Here is a 12,859-nt window from a genome sequence, read left to right on the forward strand (position 1 = left end):
CCTTCCTTCCTTCCTTCCTTCCTTCCTTCCTTCCTTCCTCCCTCCCTCCCTCCCTCCCTCCCTCCCTCCCTCCCTCCTTCCTTCCTTCCTTCCTTCCTTCCTTCCTTCCCTCCTTCCGTCCCTCCTTCCTGCCCTCCTTCCCTCCCTCCCTCCCTCTGCTATCTATCTACCCCTGTAGGTGTTTTTCTCTTTTTCTGGTTGATTAAAGTAGGTTGAATGATGTTGATTGGAGTTTTAGGTTTATGACGTAAGAGATTTACACATTGAGGTGAAACGATGACTGCTTTCTGTGGTCATTGTGTGGAACAGTAAATAGAGGGTTTACTAAATGAATCGGTATTCAGACAGTGGTTTTTATTCCGCAGTTTGAACAATAGACACTAACATCAGCACAGGTGCTGAAATGATAAAATTTTTAACAGCAGCATACTGTCTGAAATGATACCATTTTTAACAGCAGCGTACTGTCTGAAATGATACAATTTTTAACAGCAGCATACTGTCTGAAATGATACCATTTTTAACAGCAGCGTACTGTCTGAAATGATACCATTTTTAACAGCAGCATACTGTCTGAAATGATAAAATGTATAACAGCAGCATACTGTCTTTTGTCTTGGTTCTCTTTAGCGATCCATGAAGGTGGATCCAGCACTGACCCCAGGCGGCACAGCCATGATGGAGCACAGTCACACCATCACCCCCCCAAACCTTCTAATGAAGTCCTCATCCAGCTGGCCCCAGCCCCAGGGTCAGGGTCCCCTCCTAACTGTCACCTCCACCTCCCCAGCCTGGTGTCAGAGGTCAACCCCGAACTACTGGCCTCTGGGGCCATCATCTTACCTGGTAGGTGACACACACACACACACACACACACACACACACACACACACAGACACACACACACACACACACACACACAGACACACACACACACACACACACACACACACACACTGGCCTCTGGGGCCATCATCTTACCATCTTACCCATGTGACATATGCAGTGTTTACTCCCATGTGACATATGCAGTGTTTACTCCCATGTGACATATGCAGTGTTTACTCCCATGTGACATATGCAGTGTTTACTCCCATGTGACAAATGTAGTGTTTACTCCCATGTGACATATGAAGTGTTTATTCCCATGTGGCATATGAAGTGTTTACTCCCATGTGACATATGAAGTGTTTACTTCCATGTGACATATTCAGTGTTTACTCCCATGTGACATATGCAGTGTTTACTCCCATGTGACATATGCAGTGTTTACTCCCATGTGACATATTCAGTGTTTACTCCCATGTGACATATGAAGTGTTTACTCCCATGTGACATATGAAGTGTTTACTCCCATGTGACATATGCAGTGTTTACTCCCATGTGACATATTCAGTGTTTACTCCCATGTGACATATGCAGTGTTTACTCCCATGTGACATATGAAGTGTTTACTCCCATGTGACATATTCAGTGTTTACTCCCATGTGACATATGCAGTGTTTACTCCCATGTGACATATGCAGTGTTTACTCCCATGTGACATATTCAGTGTTTACTCCCATGTGACATATTCAGTGTTTACTCCCATGTGACATATGAAGTGTTTACTCTCATGTGACATATGCAGTGTTTACTCCCATGTGACATATTCAGTGTTTACTCCCATGTGACATATGCAGTGTTTACTCCCATGTGACATATTCAGTGTTTACTCCCATGTGACATATGCAGTGTTTACTCCCATGTGACATATGCAGTGTTTACTCCCATGTGACATATTCAGAGTTTACTCCCATGTGACATATGAAGTGTTTACTCCCATGTGACATATGAAGTGTTTACTCCCATGTGACATACAGTGAGGGAAAAAAGTATTTGATCCCCTGATGATTTTGTACGTTTGCCCACTGACAAAGAAATGATCAGTCTATAATTTTAATGGTAGGTTTATTTGAACAGTGAGAGACAGAATAACAACAAAAAAATCCAGAAAAACTTCAAAGATTTTATAAATTGATTTGCATTTTAATGAGGGAAATAAGTATTTGACCCCCTCTCAATCAGAAAGATTTCTGGCTCCCAGGTGTCTTTTATACAGGTAACGAGCTGAGATTAGGCGCACACTCTTAAAGGGAGTGCTCCTAATCTCAGTTTGTTACCTGTATAAAAGACACCTGTCCACAGAAGCAATCAATCAATCAGATTCCAAACTCTCCACCATGGCCAAGACCAAAGAGCTCTCCAAGGATGTCAGGGACAAGATTGTAGACCTACACAAAGCTGGAATGGGCTACAAGACCATCGCCAAGCAGCTTGGTGAGAAGGTGACAACAGTTGGTGCGATTATTCGCAAATGGAAGAAACACAAAATAACTGTCAATCTCCCTCGGCCTGGGGCTCCATGCAAGAGCTCACCTTGTGGAGTTGCAATGATCATGAGAACGGTGAGGAATCAGCCCAAGGTCCCCCTGCTCAAGAAAGCACATACAGTGGGGAAAAAAAGTATTTAGTCAGCCACCAATTGTGCAAGTTCTCCCACTTAAAAAAATGAGAGAGGCCTGTCATTTTCATCATAGGTACACGTCAACTATGACAGACAAATTGAGGAAAAAAAATCCAGAAAATCACATTGTAGGATTTTTAATGATTTTATTTGCAAATGATGGTGGAAAATAAGTATTTGGTCACCTACAAACAAGCAAGATTTCTGGCTCTCACAGACCTGTAACTTCTTCTTTAAGAGGCTCCTCTGTCCTCCACTCGTTACCTGTATTAATGGCACCTGTTTGAACTTGTTATCAGTATAAAAGACACCTGTCCACAACCTCAAACAGTCACACTCCAAACTCCACTATGGCCAAGAACAAAGAGCTGTCAAAGGACACCAGAAACAAAATTGTAGACCTGCACCAGGCTGGGAAGACTGAATCTGCAATAGGTAAGCAGCTTGGTTTGAAGAAATCAACAGTGGGAGCAATTATTAGGAAATGGAAGACATACAAGACCACTGATAATCTCCCTCGATCTGGGGCTCCACGCAAGATCTCACCCCGTGGGGTCTAAATGATCACAAGAACGGTGAGCAAAAATCCCAGAACCACACGGGGGGACCTAGTGAATGACCTGCAGAGAGCTGGGACCAAAGTAACAAAGCCTACCATCAGTAACACACTACGCCGCCAGGGACTCAAATCATGCAGTGCAAGATGTGTCCCCCTGCTTAAGCCAGTACATGTCCAGGCCCGTCTGAAGTTTGCTAGAGTGCATTTGGATGATCCAGAAGAGGATTGGGAGAATGTCATATGGTCAGATGAAACCAAAATACTTTTTGGTAAAAACTCAACTCGTCGTGTTTGGAGGACAAAGAATGCTGAGTTGCATCCAAAGAACACCATACCTACTGTGAAGCATGGGGGTGGAAACATCATGCTTTGGGGCTGTTTTTTCTGCAAAGGGACCAGGACGACTGATCCGTGTAAAGGAAAGAATGAATGGGGCCATGTTTCATGAGATTTTGAGTGAAAACCTCCTTCCATCAGCAAGGGCATTGAAGATGAAACGTGGCTGGGTCTTTCAGCATGACAATGATCCCAAACACACCGCCCGGGCAACGAAGGAGTGGCTTCGTAATAAGCATTTCAAGGTCCTGGAGTGGCCTAGCTAGTCTCCACACCTCAACCCCATAGAAAATCTTTGGAGGGAGTTGAAAGTCCGTGTTGCCCAGCGACAGCCCCAAAACATCACTGCTCTAGAGGAGATCTGCATGGAGGAATGGGCCAAAATACCAGCAACAGTGTGTGAAAACCTTGTGAACGCTTACAGAAAACGTTTGACCTGTGTCATTGCCAACAAAGGGTATATAACAAAGTATTGAGAAACTTTTGTTATTGACCAAATACTTATTTTCCACCATAATTTGCAAATAAATTCATTAAAAATCCTACAATGTGATTTTCTGGATTTTTTTTTCTCATTTTGTCTGTCATAGTTGACGTGTACCTATGATGAAAATTACAGGCCTCTCTCATCTTTTTAAGTGGGAGAACTTGCACAATTGGTGGCTGACTAAATACTTTTTTTCCCCACTGTATACAGGGCCGTCTGAAGTTTGCCAATGAACATCTGAATGATTCAGAGGAGAAGTGGGTGAAAGATCAAGCTCTTTGGCATCAACTCAACTCACCGTGTTTGGAGGAGGAGGAATGCTGCCTATCACCCCAAGAACACCATCCCCACCGTCAAGCAAGGAGGTGGAAACATGATGCTTTGGGTGTGTTTTTCTGCTAAGGAGACAGGACAACTTCACCGCATCAAAGGGACGATGGACGGGGCCATGTACCGTCAAATCTTGGGTGAGAACCTCCTTCCCTCAGCCAGGGCATTGAAAATGGGTCGTGGATGGGTATTCCAGCATGACAATGACCCAAAACACACGGCCAAGGCAACAAAGGAGTGGCTCAAGAAGAAGCACATTAAGGTCCTGGAGTGGCCTAGCCAGTCTCCAGACCTTAATCCAATAGAACATCTGTGGAGGGAGCTGAAGGTTCGAGTTGCCAAACATCAGCCTCAAAATCTTAATGACTTGGAGAAGATCTGCAAAGAGGAGTGGAACAAAATCCCTCCTGAGATGTGTGCAAACCTGGTGGCCAACTGCAAGAAACATCTGACCTCTGTGATTGCCAACAAGGGTTTTGCCACCAAGTACTAAGTCATGTTTTGCAGAGGGGTCAAATACTTATTTCCCTCATTAAAATGCAAATCAATTTATAACATTTTTGACATGCGTTTTTCTGGATTTTTTTGTTGTTATTCTGTCTCTCACTGTTCAAATAATCATACCATTAAAATTATAGACTGATCATGTCTTTGTCAGTGGGCAAACGTACAAAATCAGCAGGGGATCAAATACTTTTTTCCCTCACTGTATGAATTGTTTACTCCCATGTGACATAGGAAGTGTTTACTCCCATGTGACATATGAAGCTTGGGACGCATGTTTTCAGTAGGAGTGGGAATGTTCTATGTAGAATGATAGGAGCCTATTAAATGACTTAGACTGGATCATCAGATGTGCGTAAGAGGAGATGCCATCCTAAACTAAAGCCCTATGTTGAGCTGTGCTGTGGGGCCTGGGATGACGACAAACACTTAACAACAGACAGGTCACTTTCTCTGTGTCCCAAATGGCAACCTACAGTATTCCCTTTGTAGTGCACTACTTTTGAACAGGGCCCATAGGACTTTGGTCGAAAGTAGTGCACTACTGTATATAGGGAATAGGGTACCATTTGGGAAGCACTCATGGTGTATACTTGAGCATGAGTGAGCACTGACCCCCCCCTCTCTCTTCCAGGTAACAGAGACCTCGGCGGGCGTCCGGTGCTGCAGGTGTGCACGCGGGGGAGGGTGTGGGCTGGGGAGAGCTGCACGGCCAAAAACCTCACCTGTCTACTGGGTTACTACTATTCAACGCTCCGGTCAGTCAGTCAACCAGCCAGCCACAACTCAGGTTTCACCTGCTTAAACCCCATCCAGGCTTTAGTTACTGGATGGTGTTCCTTTTAAGGGGGCAATTATTTGGGATTCTAACAATAACAAAGCAGGCACCCCACCACTCTTTGGTAAACAGCCGAGTAAATGCGGCTGGAGAAATGTAACCGCTCTCATAACGGGGCTATAGATGCAAGGACTAACCATTCATGAGATGAAAATTATGGTTTTGTTTCTGGTTTCAGTAGCGAGAGGCAGGATCAAGGCCTAACGGTGCTGGTGGACACCAGGAGACAGCAGCCCAGTCCTGCTCTGTTCTCGTCTCTGTCTGAACTCCAGGTGAGAGCTTTCTACTGGAAATAATAAGTATACGTCCCAAATGGCACCCTATTCCATGTACAGTGTAGTGTACTACTTTTGACCAGGACCCATAGGACCCATAGGGCTCTGGTCAAAAGTAGTGCACTATATGGGGATTAACATGCTATTTGAGACTCAATCGTCTCTTCCTGAACTCCAGGTAAGAGCTTTCAACGGAAAATAACATGTCATCACCACCACGGCCCAAACCTCAGGGGGTTTCTTTACGTCCTCCTCCTGATTCTTAACAATGTTTTCATGGTGTTGAGAAATGTTATTTCACTGTCATTAAACCCTAGTATAGTACTATAGTAATGTTCTAGTATAGTACTATAGTAATGTTCTAGTATAGTACTATAGTAATGTTATAGTATAGTACTATAGGAATGTTCTAGTATAGTACTATAGTAATGTTATAGTATAGTACTATAGTAATGTTCTAGTATAGTACTATAGTAATGTTCTAGTATAGTACTATAGTAATGTTATAGTATAGTACTATAGTAATGTTCTCGTATAGTACTGTAGTCATGTTATTTCACTGTCATTAAACCCTAGTATAGTACTATAGTAATGTTCTAGTATAGTATTATAGTAATGTTCTAGTATAGTACTATAGTAATGTTCTAGTATAGTACTATAGTAATGTTCTAGTATAGTAATATAGTAATGTTCTAGTATAGTACTATAGTAATGTTCTAGTATAGTACTGTAGTCATGTTATTTCACTGTCATTAAACCCTAGTATAGTACTGTAGTAATGTTCTAGTATAGTACTATAGTAATGTTCTAGTATAGTACTATAGTAATGTTCTAGTATAGTACTATAGTAATGTTCTAGTATAGTAATATAGTAATGTTCTAGTATAGTACTATAGTAATGTTCTAGTATAGTACTATAGTAATGTTATAGTATAGTACTATAGTAATGTTCTAGTATAGTACTATAGTAATGTTCTAGTATATTAATATAGTAATGTTCTAGTATAGTACTATAGTAATGTTCTAGTATAGTACTGTAGTCATGTTATTTCACTGTCATTAAACCCTAGTATAGTACTATAGTAATGTTCTAGTATAGTATTATAGTAATGTTCTAGTATAGTACTATAGTAATGTTCTAGTATAGTACTATAGTAATGTTCTAGTATAGTAATATAGTAATGTTCTAGTATAGTACTATAGTAATGTTCTAGTATAGTACTGTAGTCATGTTATTTCACTGTCATTAAACCCTAGTATAGTACTGTAGTAATGTTCTAGTATAGTACTATAGTAATGTTCTAGTATAGTACTATAGTAATGTTCTAGTATAGTACTATAGTAATGTTCTAGTATAGTAATATAGTAATGTTCTAGTATAGTACTATAGTAGTGTTCTAGTATAGTACTATAGTAATGCTCTAGTATAGTACTGTAGTCATGTTATTTCCCTGTCATTACACTCTAGTATAGTAATATAGTAATGTTCTAGTATAGTACTATAGTAATGTTCTAGTATAGTACTATAGTAATGTTCTAGCATAGTACTGTAGTCATGTTATTTCACTGTCATTAAACTCTAGTATAGTACTATAGTAATGTTCTAGTATAGTACTATAGTAATGTTCTAGTATAGTACTATAGTAATGTTCTAGTATAGTACTATAGTAATGTTCTAGTATAGTACTATAGTAATGTTCTAGTATAGTAATATAGTAATGTTCTAGTATAGTACTATAGTAATGTTCTAGTATAGTACTGTAGTCATGTTATTTCACTGTCATTAAACCATAGTATAGTACTGTAGTAATGTTCTAGTATAGTACTATAGTAATGTTCTAGTATAGTACTATAGTAATGTTCTAGTATAGTACTATAGTAATGTTCTAGTATAGTACTATAGTAATGTTCTAGTATAGTACTATAGTAATGTTCTAGTATAGTAATATAGTAATGTTCTAGTATAGTACTATAGTAATGTTCTAGTATAGTACTGTTGTCATGTTATTTCACTGTCATTAAACCCTAGTATAGCACTGTAGTAATGTTCTAGTATAGTACTATAGTAATGTTATAGTATAGTACTATAGTATTGTTCTAGTATAGTACTATAGTAATGTTCTAGTATAGTAATATAGTAATGTTCTAGTATAGTACTATAGTAATGTTCTAGTATAGTACTATAGTAATGTTCTAGTATAGTACTATAGTCATGTTATTTCCCTGTTATTACACTCTAGTATAGTACTATAGTAATGATCTAGTATAGTACTATAGTAATGTCTAGTATAGTACTATAGTAATGTTCTATTATAGTACTGTAGTCATGTTATTTCACTGTCATTAAACCCTAGTATAGTACTATAGTAATGTTCTAGTATAGTACTATAGTAATGTTCTAGTATAGTACTATAGTAATGTTCTAGTATAGTACTATAGTAATGTTCTAGTATAGTAATATAGTAATGTTCTAGTATAGTACTATAGTAATGTTCTAGTATAGTAATGTAGTAATGTTCTAGTATAGTACTATAGTAATGTTCTAGTATAGTACTATAGTAATGTTCTAGTATAGTACTATAGTAATGTTCTAGTATAGTACTATAGTAATGTTGTAGTATAGTACTATAGTAATGTTGTAGTATAGTACTATAGTAATGTTCTAGTATAGTACTATAGTAATGTTCTAGTATAGTACTATAGTAATGGTGTAGTATAGTACTATAGTAATGTTGTAGTATAGTACTATAGTAATATTCTAGTATAGTACTATAGTAATGTTCTAGTATAGTACTATAGTAATGTTGTAGTATAGTACTGTAGTAATGTTCTAGTATAGTACTATATCAATTTTCAATCAATTTTATTTTATATAGCCCTTCTTACATCAGCTAATATCTCGAAGTGCTGTACAGAAACCCAGCCTAAAACCCCAAACAGCTAGTAATGCAGGTGTAGAAGCACGGTGGCTAGGAAAAACTCCCTAGAAAGGCGAAAGCCTAGGAAGAAACCTAGAGAGGAACCAGGCTATGAGGGGTGGCCAGTCCTCTTCTGGCTGTGCCGGGTGGAGATTATAACAGAACCATGCCAAGATGTTCAAAAATGTTCATAAGTGACAAGCATGGTCAAATAATAATCAGGAATAAATCTCAGTTGGCTTTTCATAGCCGATCATTAAGAGTTGAAAACAGCAGGTCTGGGACAGGTAGGGGTTCCATAACCGCAGGCAGAACAGTTGAAACTGGAATAGCAGCAAGGCCAGGCGGACTGGGGACAGCAAGGAGTCACCACGGCCGGTAGTCCCGACGTATGGTCCTAGGGCTCAGGTCTCTCAGTTGGCTTTTCATAGCCGATCATTAAAGAGTTGAAAACAGCAGGTCTGGGACAGGTAGGGGTTTCGTAGCCGCAGGCAGAACAGTTGAAACTGGAATAGCAGCAAGGCCAGGCGGACTGGGGACAGCAAGGTGTCATCATGCCCGGTAGTCCTGACGTATGGTCCTAGGGCTCAGGTTCTCAGAGAGAAAGAGAGAACGAGAGAATTAGAGAGAGCATACTTAAATTCACACAGGACACTGGATAAGACAGGAGAAGTACTCCAGGTATAACCAACTAACCCCAGCCCCCGACACATAAACTACTGCAGCATAAATACTGGAGGCTGAGACAGGAGCGGTCCGGAGACACTGTGGCCCCATCCGAAGAAACCCCGGACAGGGCCAAACAGGAAGGATATAACCCCACCCACTCCGCCAAAGCACAGCCCCCGCACCACTAGAGGGATATCCCCAACCACCAACTTACAATCCTGAGACAAGGCCGAGTATAGCCCACAGAGGTCTCCACCACAGCACAAACCAAGGGGGGCGCCAACCCAGACAGGAAGATCACGTCAGTAACTCAACCCACTCAAGTGACGCACCCCTCCCAGGGACGGCATGAAAGAGCACCAGCAAGCCAGTGACTCAGCCCCTGCAACAGGGTTAGAGGCAGAGAACCCCAGTGGAGAGGGGAACCGGCCCGGCAGAGACAGCAAGGGCTGTTCGTTGCTCCAGCCTTTCCGTTCACCTTCACACTCCTGGGCCAGACTACACTCAATCATATGACCTACTGAAGAGATAAGTCTTCAGTAAAGACTTAAAGGTTGAGACCGAGTCTGCGTCTCTCACATGGGTAGGCAGACTGTTCCATAAAAATGGAGATCTATAGGAGAAAGCCCTGCCTCCCGCTGTTTGCTTAGAAATTCTAGGGACAATTAGGAGGCCTGCGTCTTGTGACCGTAGCGTACGTATTGGTATGTACGGCAGGACCAACTCGGAAAGATAGGTAGGAGCAAGCCCATGTAACGCTTTATAGGTTAACAGTAAAACCTTGAAATCAGCCCTTGCCTTAACAGGAAGCCAGTGTAGGGAAGCTAGCACTGGAGTAATATGATCAAATTTCTTGGTTCTAGTCAGGATTCTAGCAGCCGTATTTAGCACTAACTGAAGTTTATTTAGTGCTTTATCCGGGTAGCCGGAAAATAGAGCATTGCAGTAGTCTAACCTAGAAGTAACAAATGCATGGATTAATTTTTCTGCATCATTTTTGGACAGAAAATTTCTGATTTTTGCAATGTTACGTAGATGGGAAAAAGCTGTCCTTGAAACAGTCTTGATATGTTCGTCAAAAGAGAGATCAGGGTCAAGAGTAACACCGAGGTCCTTCACAGTTTTATTTGAGACGACTTTACAACCATCTAGATGAATTGTCAGATTTAACAGAAGATCTCTTTGTTTCTTGGGACCTAGAACAAGCATCTCTGTTTTGTCCGAGTTTAAAAGTAAAAAGTTTTCAGCCATCCACTTCCTTATGTCTGAAACACAGGCTTCTAGCGAGGGCAATTTTGGGGCTTCACCATGTTTCATTGAAATGTACAGCTGTGTGTCATCCGCATAGCAGTGAAAGTTAACATTATGTTTTCGAATAACATCCCCAAGAGGTAAAATATATAGTGAAAACAATAGTGGTCCTAAAACGGAACCTTGAGGAACACCGAAATGTACAGTTGATTTGTCGGAGGACAGACCATTCACAGAGACAAACTGATATCTTTCCGACAGGTAGGATCTAAACCAGGCCAGAACTTGTCCGTGTAGACCAATTTGGGTTTCCAGTCTCTCCAAAAGAATGTGGTGATCGATGGTGTCAAAGGCAGCACTAAGGTCTAGTAGCACGAGGACAGATGCAGAGCCTCGGTCTGACGCCATTAAAAGGTCATTTACCACCTTCACAAGTGCAGTCTCAGTGCTATGATGGGGTCTAAAACCAGACTGAAGCATTTCGTATACATTGTTTGTCTTCAGAAAGGCAGTGAGTTGCTGCGCAACAGCTTTTTCTAAAATTTTTGAGAGGAATGGAAGATTCGATATAGGCCGATAGTTTTTTATATTTTCCGGGTCAAGGTTTGGCTTTTTCAAGAGAGGCTTTATCACTGCCACTTTTAGTGAGTTTGGTACACATCCGGTGGATAGAGAGCTGTTTATTATGTTCAACATAGGAGGGCCAAGCACAGGAAGCAGCTCCTTCAGCAGTTTAGTAGGAATAGGATCCAGTATGCAGCTTGAAGGTTTAGAGGCCATGATTATTTTCATCATTGTGTCAAGAGATATAGTACTAAAACACTTAAGTGTCTCTCCCGATCCCAGGCCCTCGCAGAGCTGTGCAGATCCAGGACAGCTAAGCCCTGGAGGAATACGCAGATTCAAAGAGGAGTCCGTAATTTGCTTTCTAATGGTCATGATCTTTTCCTCAAAGAAGTTCATGAATTTATCACTGCTGAAGTGAAAGCCATCCTCTCTATAGTAATGTTCCAGTATAGTACTATAGTAATGTTTTAGTATAGTACTATAATAATGTTCTAGTATAGTACTAAAGTAATGTTCTAGTATAGTACTATAGTAATGGTCTAGTATAGTACTATAGTAATGTTCTAGTATAGTACTATAGTAATGTTATAGTATAGTACTATAGTAGCACAGCACGTATATCTTCTTTACTATTGTTTTCCTTCCCTTTCTTGGTCGGGAGAAGTTTGATTTCAGGAGAGGTACTTTGATTTCTGTGTGGTAACTAGGTCCATCACATTTCACTAGCAGAAAGGCTGGGCTTCAGGGCTAATGGGAAGAACTTGTTCTTACTTGTCTGTTCACACACACACACACATACTCCCTTACAAAAAAAACACATGTCAAATTTGCGGTTTCACATGTAAGAAAACTCCAAAGTTTGTAAACAAAGTAAATATAAACAAACACTGTAAAGCCTCAAAACATGGTTACAACTATTTGACATCTTGGCTGGTCAGTCCCTGCATCCATAGCTCTGTCTATGGATTTGAGTGGTTGCATTTCTCCAGCCCCATCCCTCAACTTTCTACTGTGGCGGTAAGAACACTGTTAATGTTTCAATTAAAGATTGCCGCTTTAAGCACCTTTAATAGAGTAATAGAGTTTATTATATGGTGCAATCCTCTAGTGAGCGAGTTACTTTGGTGCCATTAATATCAAGCAAAACGTCTGAAGTCGAGAACAGAATACTTAGTATTGCAAACAGAAATAATGAAATTGAAAGCAAAACAAAACCCCAAAGTATCGATGGCAAAACTAAATATTGCAAGGAAATTATGTTTTAATGCGAGGGCAAATGAATTGTGAATGGATGCAAAAAAATAGTTTGCAGTGAAACATTTGTTATGATAATGCAGTTCAATAGAACACCTCCCTCTTTCCTGCCATGTTCCCTCTCTTTCCTTACGTTACCCTGGCCTTTGCTTTCATTGCCTTTTTTCCAGTTGCAAGTTTTGGCACATTAACTCCAGCAACATAGCATCCTGCATCCCACTGCTGTTTTGCCTCTGAAGCTGAGCAGGGTCGGTCCTGGTCGGGCCCTGGATGGGAGACCAGATGTAGCTGGAAGTGGTGAAAGTAATCATGTGGAGAATAAAATGCATTGGGGATTCTTATTTTTTACGAGCGTAAAACACGTT

General features: G+C 40.6%; 1 protein-coding gene across 5 annotated transcripts in view; it reads left to right on the forward strand.

Moving 5' to 3' along the window:
* LOC121542601 (pleckstrin homology domain-containing family G member 4B) overlaps positions 1 to 12,859 on the forward strand; it is a 71,152-nt gene that overhangs the window by 29,747 nt on the left and 28,546 nt on the right. For 4 of the 5 annotated variants that reach the window (XM_041852024.2, XM_041852027.2, XM_041852026.2 and 1 more), the window contains exons 4-6: positions 631 to 846; positions 5,357 to 5,480; positions 5,739 to 5,832. In XM_041852024.2, coding sequence (XP_041707958.2) covers positions 631 to 846; positions 5,357 to 5,480; positions 5,739 to 5,832 — 434 coding nt within the window. The remainder of the gene's footprint in view (positions 1 to 630; positions 847 to 5,356; positions 5,481 to 5,738; positions 5,833 to 12,859) is intronic. The other variant, XM_041852025.2, reaches the window with a different exon arrangement.

The sequence above is a fragment of the Coregonus clupeaformis genome, chromosome 17, assembly GCF_020615455.1.
Source record: "Coregonus clupeaformis isolate EN_2021a chromosome 17, ASM2061545v1, whole genome shotgun sequence".
Lineage (NCBI taxonomy): Eukaryota > Metazoa > Chordata > Actinopteri > Salmoniformes > Salmonidae > Coregonus > Coregonus clupeaformis.